General features: G+C 44.4%; 1 protein-coding gene and 1 non-coding gene across 2 annotated transcripts in view; both read right to left on the minus strand.

Moving 5' to 3' along the window:
* CEP295 (centrosomal protein 295) overlaps positions 1–19,822 on the minus strand; it is a 51,262-nt gene that overhangs the window by 8,638 nt on the left and 22,802 nt on the right. The window contains exons 12-24 of the mRNA XM_060234938.1: positions 18,328–18,428; positions 17,058–18,048; positions 16,450–16,452; positions 13,283–13,469; positions 12,258–12,410; positions 11,091–11,309; positions 9,500–9,609; positions 8,183–8,336; positions 7,772–8,005; positions 4,972–5,117; positions 4,062–4,206; positions 2,888–3,591; positions 1,121–1,288 (exon numbers count right to left, since the gene is read on the minus strand). Of these exons, the coding sequence (XP_060090921.1) occupies positions 1,121–1,288; positions 2,888–3,591; positions 4,062–4,206; positions 4,972–5,117; positions 7,772–8,005; positions 8,183–8,336; positions 9,500–9,609; positions 11,091–11,309; positions 12,258–12,410; positions 13,283–13,469; positions 16,450–16,452; positions 17,058–18,048; positions 18,328–18,428 (3,315 nt within the window). The remainder of the gene's footprint in view (positions 1–1,120; positions 1,289–2,887; positions 3,592–4,061; positions 4,207–4,971; positions 5,118–7,771; positions 8,006–8,182; positions 8,337–9,499; positions 9,610–11,090; positions 11,310–12,257; positions 12,411–13,282; positions 13,470–16,449; positions 16,453–17,057; positions 18,049–18,327; positions 18,429–19,822) is intronic.
* LOC132569216 (small nucleolar RNA U2-19) lies at positions 8,620–8,708 on the minus strand. Its single transcript, XR_009555257.1, has one exon. It is a non-coding gene; the product is annotated as a small nucleolar RNA U2-19 (small nucleolar RNA).

Raw genomic sequence — 19,822 nt, forward strand, 5'->3', positions numbered from 1 at the left:
ATTGATAGGTCTGTAGTTGGCTGGTTCATCCCTCCTCCCTTTCTTGAAGAATGGAACTATTATTGCCTGTCTCCATTCCTATGGGACGTGCCCTGTGGAGTCAATATATATGAATAGTGAGGCCAAAAGAGGGGCCCACCATTCAATATTATTTTTTTAAGAGTTTAGGTGGGATGCTGTCAATTCCAGGAGCTTTTCCTCTCTTAAGTCGGTTGATCAATGACTTGATTTAATCCACACAAACGGGGCCATTCTGGGAGGTTAGAAGGCCACTGTACAGAAGATTCAGAAGGGCCCTCGTTATATAGCTTCCGAAAGTATGTCTCCCAACTGTCAGCTGTAATTAAGGAATCTATGGGGGAGAAATCCTTATATGAAAATTTTGAGGTCAGTTTCCAAAAGATGGAGGAATTTTTGTCTTTTGCTGCTTGTATTAATTGATCCCGTGTTGCCTTTATGTCGGCTTTCTTCTTTTGTGTCACTATCATTTTATAAGTTCTCTTTTTATCCACCAGTGAGAGGTGTAGTGCTGATGTATCAGCTAGAGGAGCAATTTTAAAGGCCTTATATGCTGAGAGAAGAGCCTTTTTAGCCTCCAGACAGTCTTTACCAAACCACCTCATTGAATGCCTTCGTAATTTGTTCGGTCGTGGACCAGCTTCATTGGTCAATAAAGGCTAGAAGCTTCTCTTCAAACATGAACAGCACCGTAAGAAAAGTGGAAAGGCCCAAACAACAGCACTGTACATTGTTTTCTAGCAGCCTGACTGCACTGTGCACAGCATTCAATAATCCCCGCGCCAGAGATCCCCAGAAACTGTAGCGCATACTGGTGTCACTATACTAGACATCGCACAGCAGTGTTTCTCAAACAGTAGGAAGTGAGTACAGAACACTCAGAAGAGAGGACAGAATGTGTAAAGGAGAGAGACTCCCCTGAGCTGCCTAGAAGGGCTGAATATAACAGCAAGAAAGATACTACACACACGTTAAAATCTAGTTTACTAGATATTGAACAATAAAAAAATGGTTTCACAGTCGATGGCTTCAATTTTCCAGAGCCTGCTAAGCTAACTAGAGGATTCTTGTATCTGAAAATGCCCCGTTTGAAAAAGTGTACCTCTGGACAGCTTTCAGAATGATTCCTACGTGACAGGCGTCCTGTTTCTTCTGTTCCGCTTCCTCTTTGTTTAAGAAGTTCCAAGTCTGAGCTGGCAATGCTGACATCATTGGAGCTGATTAGAGTCAAGTCAGGCTCCTCCATGATGCCCCTCCCCATCTGCCTCTCCTGGAAAACAAAAATGCATTTGAAATGTCCACCGCACGACACCCCGCTCGATCAGTGGGGACCTCTGCCCCCACCTTCACTGGGTCGCAGCAAGGGGAGGAAAAGCAAGTGAGGGTCTGCAAATGCCCTGGGAAGGCTTGGTGCAGGCAGCTGGGTGGCTGGGATGGAGGCTTGGCTGCTAACTCTGGCCATTGCAGAAGGGAGGTGAAAGCTCCCCTGGGCCTGGTTTGAGCATTCTGTTCTCAACTGGCGGGATGTGTGGCCACCTGACCCTGCTGACCAACCTGAGATGCTGCTGGGCCAGAAGAGAGAAGGCAGCTTGGGAGAAGCAAAGGGAGTGATGGACAGCAAGGAGGCAGGAGAGGGCAAAAGAACAAAAGACAGAGGCAGGAGAGGGCAAAAGGAAGGGAGGTAATGAGGGGGGGAGACCTGGGCAAGAAAATGGAAGGCTACTTGCTACCATTCCGTAGGGCCTGTAAGATGGAGCTGTTCCACCAGGCTTTCGATTGAGACAAGTGAACGTCCTTTATTTTCACTGTGCACACCATCTTTATCCTCCCCCACAACAATGCACCATCTGAATTATTATATTTGGCCCGATAACTATATTGTGCTCTGCAATATGAGCCCGCCCTGCCCTTCGCTATATTTACTGAGTTGCGTTGTTTAATTGCATTTTATTAATTCATTGCTGTATTTTAACTGGTTTTATTATGCTGTAATCTGCCCTGAGCCCACTTGGGAAAGGGCGGAATACAAATCGAAGGGAAAGGGAAAGGCCCTGGCAGAGAGGAAGGATGGACAGGGAAAGAAAAGAAAAGGAAGGCAGATGCCAGGACAGTCCTCCTGCGAGAGGCAGTGATAGCCCTGATAGGGATGTGTCTGCTAACAGTGCCACTTCCCTCCAGATGGCAGAAAAACCTCCTGCACCAGCGGAAGGATCCTTATGCTATAGGAAAGGGTCGCCATGAGCAGAACTGCATCACATGGGCACATGAAGCTGCCTTTTTAGACCTCGGGTCCATCAAAGTCAGTATTGTCTACTCAGGCTGGCAGAAGGCCTCAAGGGTCACAGGCAGAGGATCTGTCACATCATCTACTGTCTGGTCTTTTTAACTTCAAGGACTGAATCTGGGACCTTCAGCATGCAAAGCAGATGCCCTGCACTGAGCCACGCCCCTTCTTAAGATCCAACCCAAAGCTTTGCGGCGGCTATAGACATCTTGTACTTCTTGATTCAATTTGTTCCAGAGACTCCACGCTAATTTATATCCCTTAAAAAAAAAAAACACCTGAAAGGAAACACAAAACCACACCAAACAATTCTTCAGGAAAAGTGCACAAGTCATGTAAGTAGACCGTCTCACAAATCCTTCTCCACCACAGCTGGAACAAAGGCAGTTTTTAAGCTTCATAGCAAAGCCCTTTGTTGCCCCTCTGTGATCCCGAGTCTAGTTCAATGCCCTGCTGGCCATCAATACACCAAAGAAAAGCAAAATTTGGAAAAAAGATTCAGAAGATGAAAGGTTTCTAAAGGTAACTCTAGAGGGGGAACAAATTGCTTTCTTATGTGCCACCCTTTGTTCTTGGTTCACTCACCCAGACTGGTATGTCGCTCTGCGATAAACAGGAATCAAAGCTTTTAACATGAGTGGCACTTGAGGACGACCTCTGAAGTGTATCTAGCAAACAGCCACTTTGGTGCACAGAATTTTGTACAGGACGGACGGAGACTTCAGAACTTGCTTCTTGAGCCGAATTCAGCAGAGTCTCAGTTTGTAGAGAACTATGTTCTCTGACGGGATATGAAACACCTTGAAAGTGATTCATTTTTCTGTCTTCATTCATAATTACAGTTTCTGGTACTGCCTCGTGCTTTGGGTCAGTTGAGGCCATGGGCAGTTCAGCAAAACACAGGTCCTTTTCTCTGGATACCACATCCTCTTTTACAGAAAGTGTCATCCCCAGAGCAGTTTTCTGTAAACCGTTATCAGGAATGAGCTGATAAAATGAGCCACAATCTTCTACGGGACTCAGGGCTGCGCTACGGAAGCTTTCAACGGGGGAAAGGGGATTGATCCTCTCCTCCCCTCCTTCCATTGCCTCACGGTCAGGTGAGATATACATATTCTCCATAGATCTGCTCATTTGCTCAAACGTTGCATGTTCAGACGAAGTGATGAAGTCCATGGATTTGTCAGCACTGTGGCTAGGCTCGCTTGAACTTTTCACGAGCAGAGATTCAAAAAAGCCTTCGACATCTGGTTGAAACACTGAAGCATCCATTTTTATGCTAGAAAGTTCTGGTCAGAGCAATTGTGCAAAAGAAAAGACAGCGTTTATCTCTAATTTCACTATCAAACCTTTTAAATTTTTTTTAAATTTAAGAACATGGAGATTGATTAGTAGGATAGATTGTTTCCAAATTGCCAGGTGCTAAGTCATGGAAAATATACTTATGCCTCCAGGAGAGCCCACATAGAGCTAGCTAGCTGGCCCTGTTGCCAAAAACCCATTCTGACTGCATAAGGTCCATTTAGCACTCTTGTTATCTTTACAGTCAGAATTGCTAGGGGGGAAATTACTATATTTTCATTGAAGGCAGAAAACTACCCATCACGTAAACCTCTTGAGCTTGAATTGATAACATTAAGATCAGCAAGGCAGGTTCTTAAGTAGAGAACCGCATACCTGCTACTGTAGGGACAGGATCTTTATTAAACAACCACAGCAGAATTTCTTCCTACAAAACTCAGCAGTTCTAAGGATTTACCTTCAGTTTGCTTTTCTGTCTCCTCGTCAGCCTCTTTTGTTTGCAGAGTATTGCTTTGTTTTTCTACAGCGAGAAGAGAAAGGCTGATACTACGTTCTTCTGAGCTGGAAACTGGTAATTCATGACTCCTGGATAAATCTGAACTCTTGGGATTTAAAAAAAATGTGAAAAACATTAGAGGTGTTATCCTGAAAATGCTAGTCAAGACATTGTACCCTTGTTGCCCATGAACACTTCTGTAAGATTCCATGGTTTATCTGAGCGTTTGGAAATGCCAGCAGTACATGCTTGACTCAAAAAGAAACTGAGATTGTATCACTAGCAGTCCCAAAACCATGCTTGTGTCTGACGAAGCCTTGTGGGAAACAGCCTGTTTGCCGGTCTGCTGTTGTGCCTGAGTTTCCAACTTTGGGACATTTGGAACACACAGGTCCATCCATCATAAAGGAATTTAAACCAAGCTGGACCACACTCCAGAGAGCAAGAAAAAATTGAGTGGTTGCTCTTTAAATCAAGAAGGAACTTGCATCCACTTTGCGGAGTGTCATTTTTCTCAGATTGTATCAGCTCAGGTCAGCATTGTATATTTTGCAACTGTATGTGCATGTAAATTTGTAAAATTTGTATTTTAGTCATATATTGTTCTCATTTATACAGAATTTTTTGCAGTAGCTGGTCGTGAGCCTTGTGCTTTTCTATTTCCACTTCTGTAAGATGTGAGAACAAACTTCACACATTTGTTTCCATCTGTTTTGTAGAGAACCTCACATGAATACATTCTTTTGTAGAGAACCTCACATGAGTGCATTAGAACTGCGTTTACAAGGAAATAATAGATCCTTGTTCTACACGAGTTTATCACCTTAACACTGTATGCACAAAGAAATAATTTCCATAGCTTCTGAAGTACCTTGCTGAGGCTCTTGCTCCCATGAGAGAACCCATGTTCAGAAAGAGGTAAAAAGTCATCAAAGTCTGGACTGGGCTGCAAAGGCTGAAAAAGTTCCGCAGGAGAGTTTCTCTCAGTATTTGAAACATCAACTCCAACGGTTAGATCTAAAAAAAATAATAAGATATTAACAAAGCATTTTAAAATACTTAAGGGATTAGGGGGATAAATTTCACAGTTTGGCAACAGTATAAAATCTCCCTTGGAAAGGACAAGGCCAAAAACCCTCTTAGTACTCTGGATAGTTGCCAAGGAGAGTCAGCGTGGTGTAGCAGCTAGAGACAGACCAGGATCTGGGAGGTTTGATTCCTGACTCTGCCATGGAAGCTTACTGTGTGACCTCGGGCCAGTCACACACTCTCAGCCTAACCTACCTCCCTGGATTGCTATGAGAGAAAAAGGGAGGAGAGGAGAACAACGCCAGCCACTTTGGATCCCCCAGTTGGGAGAAAGGCAGGGTAAACTCTCTAAAATGGTCCTCCCAGAAAAGGTCAGCAGTAGGGAGGAAGTTTTTTCTACTCATTTCTACTAAGTCGCTTTCCCAAAACCTACCAGGGAGTTTTAGTGATCTTCAAGCTGCCTGTGGTTAGTGGCCAGTCGGGCTCCCAGGAGTCCCCTCTCAAAGGCCAAAGCAGCCTTGGGAAGGGCTTGTCGCGCCTTTTACTGACCCAAACTTGTAGGTTGGAAAAACTGTGGGTTATCTAGAAATTGCCACTCTAAAATAATTTTAGTAGGTTTAATTAAGAACTTGAAGAGGCAAAGTGGCCAAAAATGAAAAAGTTAGTTTTAAAAGCTCAATAAAAGTTTTAAAAAAGCATGGCTTTGTTAATTTAGATAACGTAAACCAGGGGTGTCAAACATGCAGTTCGAGGGCTGAATCAGGCCCCTAAGCAACTGGCTGTTCTCTGCTTCCTTCTCCCTCTCTCTTGCTTCCTTCTGCATAACAGTTTGCTTTGCAATGCTTGTTCCACTGCACAGGAGCTATAGAGCAAAACCTCTATTTTCTCCATTGGCTGAGGCTTCTCCTTTGGGGAGGAAGGGGGAGGAATGGCTTGCTTTGCTAGGCTTTCTCAATTGCACAGTTGAGCTATTGAACCAAGCCTCTCTTTCTTCTATTGGCTGAGGCTCCCCCTCCCAGTCCCCTGGGGTATGGAAGGAAAGAGCCAGCGCTTCCTTTGTCCAGTTCCCTGGATCCCATGGAAGAAATACAAAGAAAGCATCTTTAAGACCAATAAATGCTAATGTTTTAAGCATGTTTTAAGTTTTTTAAAACATATATTTGTGTTTGTCTGTGTTCTTTATAAAATTTGTATTCTGCTACCTAACCTTAAATAGGTACACACATGGCCTGGCCCAACAAGGTCTCATTTATGTCAGATTTGGCCCTCATAACTAATGAGTTCGACACCCCTGAGTTGTAAACTATAGTGAGCATATAAGCTGCAGTGTTTCATTTCTGACATTTAAAGGATCAGTTTTCTTTTAACAGTATAATAGGCCCATCAATCTAGGAATTTGATTTTCCAGCTGCCAGCAGAAAACAGCTGGCTACTAAGTCAAGCTACAATATGAGGATGCCTGGTCTTCCAGTAAAACCCTCATTCAGTTCAACAAGCCTGGATAGAAAGTTTTTAGAGGCCTAAATATCCAATATTTCACTAATACAGCTATAAAACTGCTAGCCCACATATAGTCTAAAGCTGGACAATTATTTGGGGCTGAGGACCACATTGGGAGGTCTGCCTGCTTTTGAGGGCTCCGAGATGATGTCAGCTCTTCCTATTCCCAAGATCCCATGCGCTGCATGTAGCCTGCAGCCCGTAATTTACCACCTCGAGCCCACAGTATGGAGTCATAACAGTAAATTAGTCCCTTTATTTCACTTTTTTCCACCACATCAAGCACAAGTCTAGTACTTGGCAACCTGAGCCCACTGTTTACTTCAGCACCATGACCCAATGTGGTGCGGTGGTTAGAGCATCAGACTAAAATGTGGGAGACTCAAGTAGGAATTCCCTCTTCAGCCATGGAAGCTTGCTGGGTAACCTTGGGCCAGCCGCATACTCTCATCATGGCCCAACCTACTTCACTTGGTTGCTGTGAGGATCAAAGGGAAGAAAGGAGAACGTTGTGACCAATACTCCCTCTAAGCTCTGGAGTCTTGTGAGCAAAAATTCTACTTTGTGAGCTAGTGGCATTAAAGCTGTGAGCTACTGGATAACTTAGTTGGACCTGGGGCCATCCTTCCTGAGCTGAGACAAAAATATGAGAGCTGGAGGCTACAAAACTGTGAACCAGCTCACACTAACTCACCTTAGAGGGAACACTGGTTGTGACCAGTGTTCCCTCTAAGCTGAGTTAGTGTGAGCTCGCTCACAGTTTTCTAGCTTCTGGCTCACACATTTTTGCCTGAGCTCCAGAAAAATGGTCCCAGAGCACAATAATTTGTGCAGTAGCTCACAACTTTAATGCCAGTAGCTCACAAAGTAGAATTTTTGCTCACAAGACCTGCAACTTAGAGGGAACATTGGTTGTGAACCACTTCAGGCCTTGTTGTTCCTTTGCCAATATAACCGCAAAGAATGTTGAAGCAGCTGCTTCTATTCTCCCCAGCCAGCATCTGATGCCAGGGGGATGAGATCAGTATTTCCCAACTTCTAGCTGCTGAACACAGCAAACGTACAAGATAAGAAAACAGTTTTAAAAACATGGACGTTTCTCCCTCTGAGTCGTATTGTTCAGCGCATTCTGAAAACATTACCATGAGAAGATAAGTTGCTTAGAGACTGGCTCAAACTTCTTGTATATTTGTTTATGATCTGCTGGATTCTACTGTCTGAGTGAAGACTTTCTCCAAAAGGAAAATGTGAATCTGGAGCTTCAGTGGCAGCATCCTGCTTATACAGTGAAAAAGCTGAAGAGCTCCAAGTGGTGTCTGCCTTCTCTTCCGCAGGAGAGCTAAGACACCCAAGCTGTTTTCTAGGTGAAGACAACCCTGAAAAATACACCACAAGCAACCTGGTTCAGTCAGCTCAGCATAAGGAAGTTAATATGCTTCCGATCGCAAACCCAGAAGGTTGAGGAACTGAAGCATCAGATTTTCATCGCATTAAAGATACAGAAGAACCACATCACCGTTCAAATTATACTTTTGACTCACGGGAAAATGTACCTGTGCTAGCAAAGCTTCGGTCCAGCTTTTCGTTGCTTACAATGCTGGCAGCAGAAATAGTAGACGAAGACAAATAGCTACAAGCTGCCCCTTGCGCTGGAGTCTGTGGACTTGATGGCCGCGCTCCGGGGGACCTTGCTGTATTAAGCGCTACCTAGGGCAGAAATACATTTTTAAAAAAGTGCTGTTATTCATCTGTCTGCCATGAATGGAAGCGTAGCTGAAGTTTACAACACTTCATTCTGAGCTCAGCTCAAGTGTAGACGCCTCCATGGGTCTGACCGTCAGTAGATGTGTTTGAGTCATCACAGCTCAGCACAGACTCCCTCCAATACACACACACACACACACACACACACACAAAGCCCCCCCCTCAAATTACTCAGTCACTACATACCTCACTAACACACCACATGCTCATTCAGGCTTGTATTGCTTCCCAGAATGGTATTCTAGATCATGCACCTTATATAGATCTGCTGATCTTTTTTTGGTGCTCAGATTTGGCTAATTCTCATCACAGAGCCTCTTGAATCAGGGGATCTCAGAAGAATCAGCAAAGCAATACAAAGGGCCAGTTTGCAGTATTCTGTCACCCCTAGCAGACAATACACATTCATCATGTACTGGACTCGGACTCGCAAGGACAACAAATGAATCTGCCAATGCCTCTAGTGTCAACCCCACCCCCATAAGAACATAAGAGAAGCCATGTTGGATCAAGCCAATGCCCCATCCAGTCCAACACTCTGTGTCACACAGTGGCCAAAAAACCCCAGGTGCCATCAGGAGGTCCATCAGTGGGGCCAGGGTACTAGAAGCCCTCCCACTGTGCCCACCCCCAAGCACCAAGAATACAGAGCATCACTGCCCCAGACAGAGAGTTCCAACAATACGTTGTGGCCAATAGCCACTGAGGGGCCTCTGCTCCATATGTTGATCCAATCCCCTCTTGAAGCTGTATATGCTTGTAGCTTCCGCCACCTCCTGCAGCAGTGAATTCCCCATTTTACCTGGTGCTATTAACTCATGCTGTGTTGCTGCTGCCGGAAGCTTTTGAAAACCAAAAGAAAATACAACCATACTTCAGCGGAAAATGCATGGGGGGGGGGGGGAAATGAAGGTTAAAGCCATTCAGTCCTCATCACACACCATACAGCAGTAGAAAGGATGAACAGCTTCCACAATTATGGGTGAATTTTAAATTACTGTCTCAAATCGACTGCATTTAAAGAACACACGAATCAGAAAACAAAGGAAGCAGGTCTAGTTTCTTTTTAAATGCAGAGAAACACGTTAAATCTCAGCGTGACTAACCGTATTATTTTGTCTAAATGATGAATTGGGATACAGAGCTAGTCGCTTTCCAATATCAGCAGCGTAACGTAGGAAACCTTGATCCGTGAAAGAATGTTCTCTCGGGTGAACTGGGGGTCAATTTTTAAGAAAAAAAGAGAATAAAGCAGATTTACTCAGGGCAGGACACAATCATTGGTAAGCCATTATTTACCCAAGCTTGAGGGTCAGCAAGTTTCTACAGTAAGCTTTAATTGCATAGATTCTTGCTCATATTTACTTCCCCATATTGTATGGTACCAGGCAGGATGAAATAAGCCTCGTGGGGCAGTACCGTGACCCTCCCCCCCCCATGACAGTATACTTTAAAACATCAGGGGCTCAAGCAGGATGTTTCCCTCCACCTGTTTTCGCTACATTTTTCCAGTTGATATTCAGCTGTCCTCAGCATTCCACATTTCTGCAAACCAGTGCTCACTTCACGTAGGGCCATTTGTTCTTTCCTTTTTAATTCACCAGCTAAAATTTTTCTTCATACCTGGGTAGTCCCCCTAACATGGAGAAATCCCTACCCTGTCTGTGAATGGCCCCATTTTGCTGCCACACTTTTACCTAGCAAAACTTGTCTTGCTGCTAGAAGTGATACAGACGGTGTTGGTCGCCTTGGTGGACGATCTCCAGAGGCATCTGGATCGAGGCGGGTCGGCGCTGCTGATCCTTCTTGATCTGTCAGCACGGCCAGGGGCCAGCATGCCTTCGGGCCTGGCTCTTCCTATATGAGCCCCGTAGGTCCTTACGATCAGCGACCCAACAACTTTTGGTAATACCCAGCCCCAGAGACATCCATTTGGCCTTGATGAGGGTCAAGGCCTTTTCAGCCCTGGCCCCTGCCTGGTGGAATGAGCTCCCTCTGGAGATCCGGGCCCTGCGGGATCTGCTTCAATTCCGCAGGGCCTGTAAAACAGAGCTTTTTCGCCAGGCTTTCAGCTGAGGCAGTGGATGTCACTTGTTACTCACCTCCCCCCCCCCCCCCCCTCATTCCATCCCAGCGCTACAAGATCTGCTGGACCTGGACAAAAGGTCATGTCTGCAAGGCGGAATCTGCCATCTTAATCTTTGTAATTTTAGATTTTATGTATTTTAAATTGATCTTTTACAGTTTTTACCGTTGACTGTTTTTATTATGTAACCTGCCCTGAGCCTTGACTCACTCTGCAACCTGAATAGCATCCATACAACATACAAGAGTATGGAGAGTGGGGTTGTTGGTGGCTGGCTTACAGTTGTAGAAGTCTTCCTTTGGAGCCTGTGTGTTTTCCAGAAGCAGCCGTGCAGAATTTGATAGCCATGAATAAGCAGCTCTGGAGGGTTTTTAAGAATAATGGTTTGGATCCTAACTCCTTTTTCACCTGCACAAATCACTTTTCTGCTCATGCAAGAGAGGGGAAAGTGATGTTTGCTGATTCTCCCCTCCCAACTGCAAACCCCTAATGTCAAGGTCCACCGAGTCCCAGGGGCTGCATTTCAGGAGGCAGTGGAAGTAAAATTACACTCTGCAAACACTGCTGCGCTGATGGCACAGCCTGTTTACCTATTCCAAAGGTATCCCCACCTGGGTCACACAAGTTACTTGCATCTGTCAACCATTTATCATGCCATGATTGACTCAAATGGCTGCTGAGACTTTCACTAGAACTTTCGCCTTTGGCATCCGCTGTAATTCTTAAGAGATCGATTTCTTCATGGAGGGATTCATCTGGGTGATCACGAGACTGAAGCCTGCCAGCCTGCAATGTGAAGAAAGTGTCTCCAGGAAGAGATTCTCTGTAACCTGAAATTGTCACAGATGGTACTCAAAGTAAGTACATATTTAAAAAGCAAAACCAATCTAAGTATTTTTCTTTAGAAGGTATTTTGTTTTAGAAAGTTCATTTTCTTAGAATTTTTTTTAAATCCTCTTTTTAAAAAAGTAACCTCATTTCTCAGCTCCTGAATTCTGTCAGGTTTTGTAGTGTTACCACATTTTGTGATGCTTCTCTCTGTTTTAGGAATCATTTAAAATCAGGACATTAGCTTTTTATTATTTATTTCAGAAATTATTTCTAGACAACCAGTAATGTTAGCATTCCACAAGTGCTGGTGTTTGTAATACTCACATTTGGTGCTAAATCATAGTATCTTTTTGCACAAACTAAGAATATGTAAAACCAATCTTTCCCTGGTTTTAAGTTCTGCTCCTTCCCCATTTCTGGGATATTTTTAGTCAGCAATGAATTTGGCCAATGGAACAATATTTGAGGGGGGGGGGAGTGGAGTGGCTTTGATAGCCCAAATTTTGCCCTGCCATCCCAAGCCTGGCCTTTCTGTCCAGTCAGAAACTGGCTCTTACTCACACTAATCAGAATATCAGTTTTGCACAAGGCATTCAAAAGTACAGGAGAGGGAAGATGATGAGAAAAGAAGATGAGCACAGTTGCTATGTAAACCAGGTCACGAGGCCAAGATGACAGCCTAGGAAAGATCAATCATGCTAGTACAAAACTGGGTGTATGAGGCAACAGACTCTATTCAGCAGGCAAATGAGGGCAGGACAGGAAAACCAAAGAAAACTGTGCACAAGGCCAGACTTTCCAACCATTACTTTAAAATAACATGACCCTGCAATGAAACTATCTCACTGGCTTAGGAACTGTAGACGGTTTAGAGATCTTCTGGCTCAGTGTCAGTTAGCAAACAAGAGGAGGGCAAAGTCACCCAGAAGAGAAAGAAACCCATTTACCTGTACCAGAAAGCCTGCTGCTCCTTGGTGTGTCAAGCTCCTGTATAGTGCTAAGTTCATGCTGTTCCAAATCAAGGCCTAGCTTGACTTTTGCCAAAGGTGGTTTTGAAGGTCGCCATTTTGGTTCTCTTTCCCACGTACTTTGAAATGGGTCTGCAAAGTAAGCATAGGGTTCAGGCCACCTGGAACCGCAGCAGTGCAACAGCAAGGAGACCCAAGATATGAATCAGGAAATCCTCGGTTCAAGTCTTGCCTCTGCCTTAGGCAAGCCATTCTCTCGGTCTAAACCCCGACCTGTAAATATGGAAATATGTGATGCCCCGTAAAGATCAATGACAGAGATCCAAACACCCATTTCAGGCTTCCCAAAAGCTTAAGGGTTCCTGGGAGGATCTTTGACTTTTTCTTTGAACATCAAACCCCCCTGTTTTATCACAACCTGCTTTGAAAGTACCCTTGGGTTTCAGAAGTAGCTGTCTGTTTATTTTGAATACCTATTAGCTGCCTTTCTCCCCTACAGAACTTAAACGGGGCTTACAATGCAAGTAAAACAATGGTAAAAACACAATAAAAACAATAATAAATACAACAATCATAAAAACACACAAAGGGTCACAATTTAAGAACTCTAATTAGGAGTGCCAAAAAATAAAAACCAAAGCATTCAAATGCAGCCCCTAAATGTGCAGATTTAAGCGTATGATTCTTTGGATTCCAACCCGTTCATGTGAAGTAGAATTAGCAGGTCAGATTCCACAGATCTGCTCCACCAAGAGACAGAACTTTCCTCCAACACAAGAAAGGTTTCTGATGACTTAAAAGGTTACACAGAGCCCCCTTCATCTACCGAAACCTCTTTGGGTGGAGAAAAACATCATGCATAACAGAACAGACCCAATCTGTTGTGTTCTTGCTTAATATTCTAGGAATCTTCCATCGTTAGTGTGAAAGGAAGGAGGAAACCCCACTCCATCCAACTACATGAGAAAGCATGCCAGCGTTCATGATGTCAGGATGGGCCTTACCAATCTGCTGTGACGAACCCGTGCTTGAAAACACAAACTCCTCTTCGGTGGGGCTGCTTGTAGGGCCACACTCGGTCTCCTCTTGGTCATCAAAGTTTGCTTCTTTAGCGAGTGTTGCCAACAGTCTGAAGCTGCGAGGCTCTGGGGCCTGCGGAGTCGCCTCTCCATATGTGCTGGACTGCCCTGCCTACAAAGTTGGATTATTAGTGACTGATAAAAACCATGGGCGGAGGAGGTATTCTAACAGCATAAGTCATATATATACAGGAAAATAAAAGAAAGGTTATAAACAGGATTAGAGCTGCCTTGCTCCTACAAGTCCTACAGTTTCCTGTGCCTGATATGGGTTTCTCAGACACAGAGTCCTCCCCAGCTCTACAGATGCTACTAAGGTACCTCCCTATAGGCAAAAGGGTATGTTCACTATACTGCATTCCCCACAAGGATTTCAAGGATGACGGCAAAGTTCCTAGAGCACGTTTTGAATAACTAGCCCAGGATAAAAGGCTATGATTGAAATAGGTTTGTAAAACTGTTGCTTATAAGCATGCTCTGAAGAAAAGGGACATTTTGGACAGGGTAACAGTTGTGGGAAAGGGAGGGGAATTTCAGAGACCTGGAAATTGGGAGCAGCTGGACAAATGGCAAGAGCTGGTGTATGAAATGTTTCAGAATGAGCAAGATACTTTTTGAAGCAGTGTTTTAAAATAAGCATTATAGCTCTGCTGCAATTCTCCAAGGGGAAAAAAAGATACAATAGTACATTCATGACAACAGCGTTGCCACTGCCTGAGAGTCCATATAGGACTTTGGGTTGGGCAAAGTATTTTCCAGTGCATAACATCTTCATGCATTTTGTCAGGCCTGTCCAGTCTACAGCTCCCACAACCCAGCAGGCAGAGACTGACCAAGAGAGAGATCTTGGGGTCATGGTAGATAACTCGAGACAGTATGCAACTGCAATAAAAAAGGTCAATGCTGTGCTGGGAATTATTAGGAAGGGAACTGAAGACAAATCAACCAGTATCATAATGCCCCTGTATAAATCGATGGTGCAGCCTGGTTTGGAATACTGTGTACAATTCTGGTCACCTCACCTCAAAAAAGATATAACATTGGGAAAAGGGCAACTAGAATGATAAAAGGGTTGGAACACTTTCCCTATGAAGAAAGGTTAAAACGCTTGGGGCTCTTTAGCTTGGAGAAATGTCAACTGAGGGGTGACATGATAGAGGTTTACAAGATTATGCATGGGATAGAGAAGGTAGAGAAAGAAGTACTTTTCTCCCTTTCTCACAATACCAGAACTCATGGACATTCAATGAAATTGCTAAGCAGTCAGGTTAGAAGTGATAAAAGGAAGTATTTCTTCACCCAAAGGGGGCACAGTGAGAGGACTTCTAGTGTCCTGGTCCCATTGATGGACCTCCTGATGGCACCTGGGGGTTTTTGGCCACTGTGTGATACAGAGTGTTGGACTGGATGGGCCACTGGCCTGATCCAGCGTGGCTTCTCTTATGTTCTTATATGCATCCTTTTGATCTGTTTCACTAATGGTAGTGCTTTCCCTGGAGGTGAGGAAATGTCTGCTGATGCAACAACCTCTTGTATCTACTCTATTTACTCAAAAGGAAGACGACCTTGAATTTAAGATGACCCCTGTAAAAAAAGGAAAACTTATATACAAAAGCAGATGACCTTGACTTTAAAATTACCCCTCCTAAAAAAAGTAGCATTATGAACCAAGTTTTTTTTTTAACATAGTAATCAATATACAATATAGACTACAAAAGAAATAATTCCTTTCACTTTTTGCATCTCTTTACACTCTAACTGTTCTCAAATAGTATAGGATCATGCAGCTTTAAATATGTGAAGGCAAGAGACTGGCTTTTTATAAAAGCTTTTTGACTTGTCACTACTGTTAAGGCTCCCCTCCCCCAGGAGTCAAACTTCTAGGCCAAGTGAAGACCTCAACTGAATTACAGCTTTCTAAATCAATGGCTTTGCAGCGATATGACTCTCCCTAGGAAAGCACTGTTACCCCCCCACCACCGACACCTTCACAGTGTTTTTTGTGAGCTAGAATGTAACCCTTTTCCAACAGAAGGTGCTGTATCTCCAATCCAGCAGGGACACAAAATTAATCTGCCTTATCATTCCCTATCTAAAACATTCACAAAGTCTTAACAGCTACAAGCTGATGTTGTGCTAAATTGCTGCTCTCACTCTCTCTTTCTCTCCTGGGAGGAAAGAAAAAGCTGAGCTACTTAAAAAAACAAAACCCATCCAACTGTAGCTGGTGTGGAGGCCTGTTCTGAGATGTGGAGGCTTATTCTGAGCCAGAATCATGGATTAGTAGAGGAGCAAACCCACCTACATTTTTCTTACCATTCGCCAGGCAAGAGGGTCCAGTTTCTAAAGCTAGCCAGCTTCCCTCAAAATGCAGAGCAGTAGTTAAGGTGGTATTTCTGCAGCTGCACAGTTCTTTGGTGGCGAATGAACCAGCTCTCCCCGTATATGCAATCAGCCACCTATCACACTCAGGGGATCCATATGCTGAAGTGGAAGACTGCCCCCCACTTTAGACAACAAACAAAAGTAAAAAACGTAATCTTTACGTTAATACAGTCTTTTATCATTCAGCTCATTTGCATCCCATGCTTCCTCCAAAAAGTCAGGGCAACACACATCTGTCTCACCTCAATTGTTTTACCCCTCAAAAAACACTTGTCAGGTGGGCAAGCCTGAGTGTGAGTGGCCTAACGTCACCCTAGCAAGCTTTCATGGTAGACTTTGAACCTGGATCTCCTGAATCTGCACTCAACAATCTAACCACCATACTACATTGCCTCTATCTAGTCTCTCATACCAGCCAAAGTCTCCTGGCATCTAAATAAAGTGCTGCCTTTCATGGGAAGGATCCACACGCCTTCCTGATAAAGTTTCAGATGTCGGTCTGCAGTGGAACACTTAGATTTTAGTCCAGTAGCACCTTAAAGACCAATGAGTTTCAGGGTATACACATTTGAGAGTCAAAACTTCCTTTAAGCTTTGACTCTTGAAAGATTATACCTTAAGAGAGAGAGCCAGTTTGGTGTAGTGGTTAAGTGTGCGGACTCTAATATGGGAGAACCGGGTTTGATTCCCCACTTCTCCACTTGCACCTGCTAGCATGGCCCTGGGGTCAGCCATAGCCCTGGCAGAGGTTGTCCTTGAAAGGGCAGCTGCTGTGAGAGCCCTCTCAGCTCCCCCCCCCCCACCTCACAGGGTGTCTGCTGTGGGGGAGGAAGGTAAAGGAGGTTGTGAGCAGCTCTGAGACTCTTCGGAGTGGAGGGTGGGATATAGATCCAATATCTTCTTCTAAAATTCTCATTGGTCTCTAAGATGCTACTGGACTCAAATCTAACAAGCCATCCAGAAAACAGCCCAGCAGGCCATTAAGACAGTAGGTACATAAGAGAAGCCATGTGGGATCAGGCCAATGGCCCATCCAGTCCAACACTCTCTTTCACACAGTGGCCAAAAAAACCCAGGTGCCATCATGAGGTCCACCAGTGGGACCAGGACACTAGAATCTCCCACTGTTGCCCCCACCCCCAAAATGAGTTTTGACCTGTTGAGTAGCTGTTGTTTGTCTGCAGCAGTAGAAAAGAGCAAGAGCCCAGTAGCATCTTAAAGACTAACAGAAGCTGTAACAGGGTAGGAGCTTTCCTGAGTCACTGCTCACTTCTTCAGATATCTGAAGGATGCCTGCTCCCCGCCACACACATACCTGAAGGAAGACCTTTAAAGCCTCTTGCTGCTGCTCCATCTGTTTCTTCAACTGAGCATGCTTGCGCATGAGCAAGTCCTCCTGCACTCTCTGCCGAGCAAGAAGAGCCTCCCTTTGTTCATCCAGCTGTTCTTGCAGCTCTTTCAAGTGCTCCTGCTGAGCCTCAATGCTCTTGGAGGAAGCCAGCATCCTGTCCCTTAATTCCACTATATCAGAATAACTGGACAAGGAGCCACTTTTGGTTCCTAATTCCTGCGGCCTCCCAGGTTCACTGGCTGTAGGGGGAGGCAAAGGCTGAACAGGAGGGCGGTGAGGCTGGTCAAACGCTGCTCTGTTTGCTGCCAGCATGTGTTTTAAAGAAGCTGGTGACTGAGTCTCTTCTGCGGGAGCTCCACAAGTTTCTGATTTGTAAGGATGGAAGGTTTCTGAAGACCCAGGAGATGTGTCTGTGGGCAAAGCAGGCTGGACCTGCTGCAAAGGCAGAATAGGCTGCATTTTAGCAGAAATATCCTGAGTCTTAAGAATGACTAATCCTGGAATGCCATGGAATTCTAATCCCTGTGTGGCTGGTGTCTCCACTAGATTCGCTTTTTCTGTCTCTTTGTGTGAACCAGAAATCTGGGAGGACTCAAAAGGACTCGGCTGAACCTGGGCATCCATTGTCTGGATGCAATCCCGACTGCCCACATCGAGCCTTTGCTCTGCGTCCTTGTTCTTTGAGGGCTCTTCCAACCTCCGAGGAAGTTCTGAATACCCAACAGCCCGTGCAAAATCTTCCACGGAAGCATTCGTAGATAGCAAATGACCAGCTCTCTGAGAGGCATCAGGTCCTTGTGACAACGACGACGGTGCAGGGACAGAACTTAGGCGTTTAAAGCCTCCAGCAGCAGGACCAAACAATGCCGCGGAAACTGATGCGTATCTTTGTTTTAGCTTGTTCTGATACTCCTGTAATCGTTTCCAGGCTTCATCAATTGACTCTTTGTGCATCCTAAAAGAAATATAAATGTATTTATTTATTTTTAATCAGATTTATATCCCGCCCTCCCCTGACGGGCTCAGGGCGGCTAACAACAAATAAAAACAGCATAAAATATTAAAAAAACAAAATATACAATAAAATCATTTCCATTTTATAGTCATTAAAAGTCCAAGATGCAGGTTGATGTTCTAGTTATTCTGGTATCAGAAGGGATGACAAGCATTTTTTAGTTGCCTAAGTAATATCAAACGGGCAGCCCCCATCGCCTTAATTCTGACAGAGTAGTACCTGTTTTGCACAAGAAGACGCTGCTGGTAGTCACGGATCATTTGTATATGATCATCTTCTCTAGAACTGCTGGCCACTTGTGTTCCTGCGACAGTTTCAAACTAATAAGAAATTAAGTTCAGAAAATTTAGCAGAGACAACACAAGACGTTATTTCCTGCAATAGTCCTGGAGGGCACACTAAGTCTTATTTCAAAGCCTGCAACAGTCACAGAGTACTAGGGTTAACCAGAGGTTGGCTCTCCAGAGTTTCATACCATTTCTGCAAGATGTGGATAACCTTTGCTTCTCTAGTTCAATCACACACACACACACCCCATTGTCTGTCAGGTCATTGTTCTAAAACAATGGCCTACCTGAGACAGTCAGAAAGATTCTCCTGGTATTCAGCAAACTATGGAAAACAAAACTGTGCACGGGGAGGTGTTTGTGAATTTCCTGCACTGTGCAGGAGGATGGACTAGATGACCCTGGAGGTCCCTTCCAACTCTATAGTTTTATGACCTTTTTTATAAAGGCAGCGGGATTACATTATAAGGCAATGGTTCAAGAAGCCTGCTTTAATGTCCTTCCTTCTGCTGTGCTGTATGGGAGGTTTAAAAAAAAATCCATATCCCAACAGGTTTTGTGTTTGTGGTTCAAGGGGTATAGACAGTACTGAACATGTTCTCCTGCATTGTACATTTTACTGTGATATTCATGCCATTTACTTAGATCCTCTTCTTCAAAATCACAAGAGACTCTCTTCCTATTGTTCACTCATAACCCTGAGATTACTGAAATTGTGGCTAAATATCTGTGCTGTGCTCCAAATAGGAGATAAATGTTTCAAATGTTGTGGTAATACATGTTTTCTCCCTTGCTGATTGTGCACATCTATGCTGTTATGCCAAAAAAGGTGGTTGTTGTTGCTGAATAAAGGGAACAAGACTGTGGGCTACACAACACTGCATATATTGTTAATATAAATATATATTACCAGTGGAGACCCTGCAAGGACTTGCATTGGGCATTCATCTCCCCCCTCCCCCAATATTTCCTCTGTTCCTTCCCTGAGATACCCCCGGAACTTCTTCCTTTTCCCTATTTTCTTCTCTCCTTCCCACCCACCAGCCAACCTACCTTTATCTGCTTTCCCTCTTTCCTTCCTCCCTGGGGGCCTCTACCCTGAAAAAATATGGCCCAGCTGCACAGTGCCAGTCATCAGGACAGGCCCATTTGTACAGTGGGGAACCCACATGGACTTGTGGGGAGGTACCACATTTTCTCTTGTATTCCTCTCTTCACACTGTTTTTTCTTTCTCCCTCCAGGCAACCCCTATATCCTCACCTTTCCCTGCTTCCCTCTCTCCTTCTTGCCCACACCAACCAACTTACTTTTTACCTCCCCCCCGCCACCATTTTGCTGTATTTATTATTTAATGTCATTTATACATCATTTTGCTCCACAATGGGGACCTAAAGGAGCTACATCATCATCTCCTCTTCCATTTTAT

Source organism: Heteronotia binoei, chromosome 3, assembly GCF_032191835.1.
Source record: "Heteronotia binoei isolate CCM8104 ecotype False Entrance Well chromosome 3, APGP_CSIRO_Hbin_v1, whole genome shotgun sequence".
Taxonomy (NCBI): domain Eukaryota; kingdom Metazoa; phylum Chordata; class Lepidosauria; order Squamata; family Gekkonidae; genus Heteronotia; species Heteronotia binoei.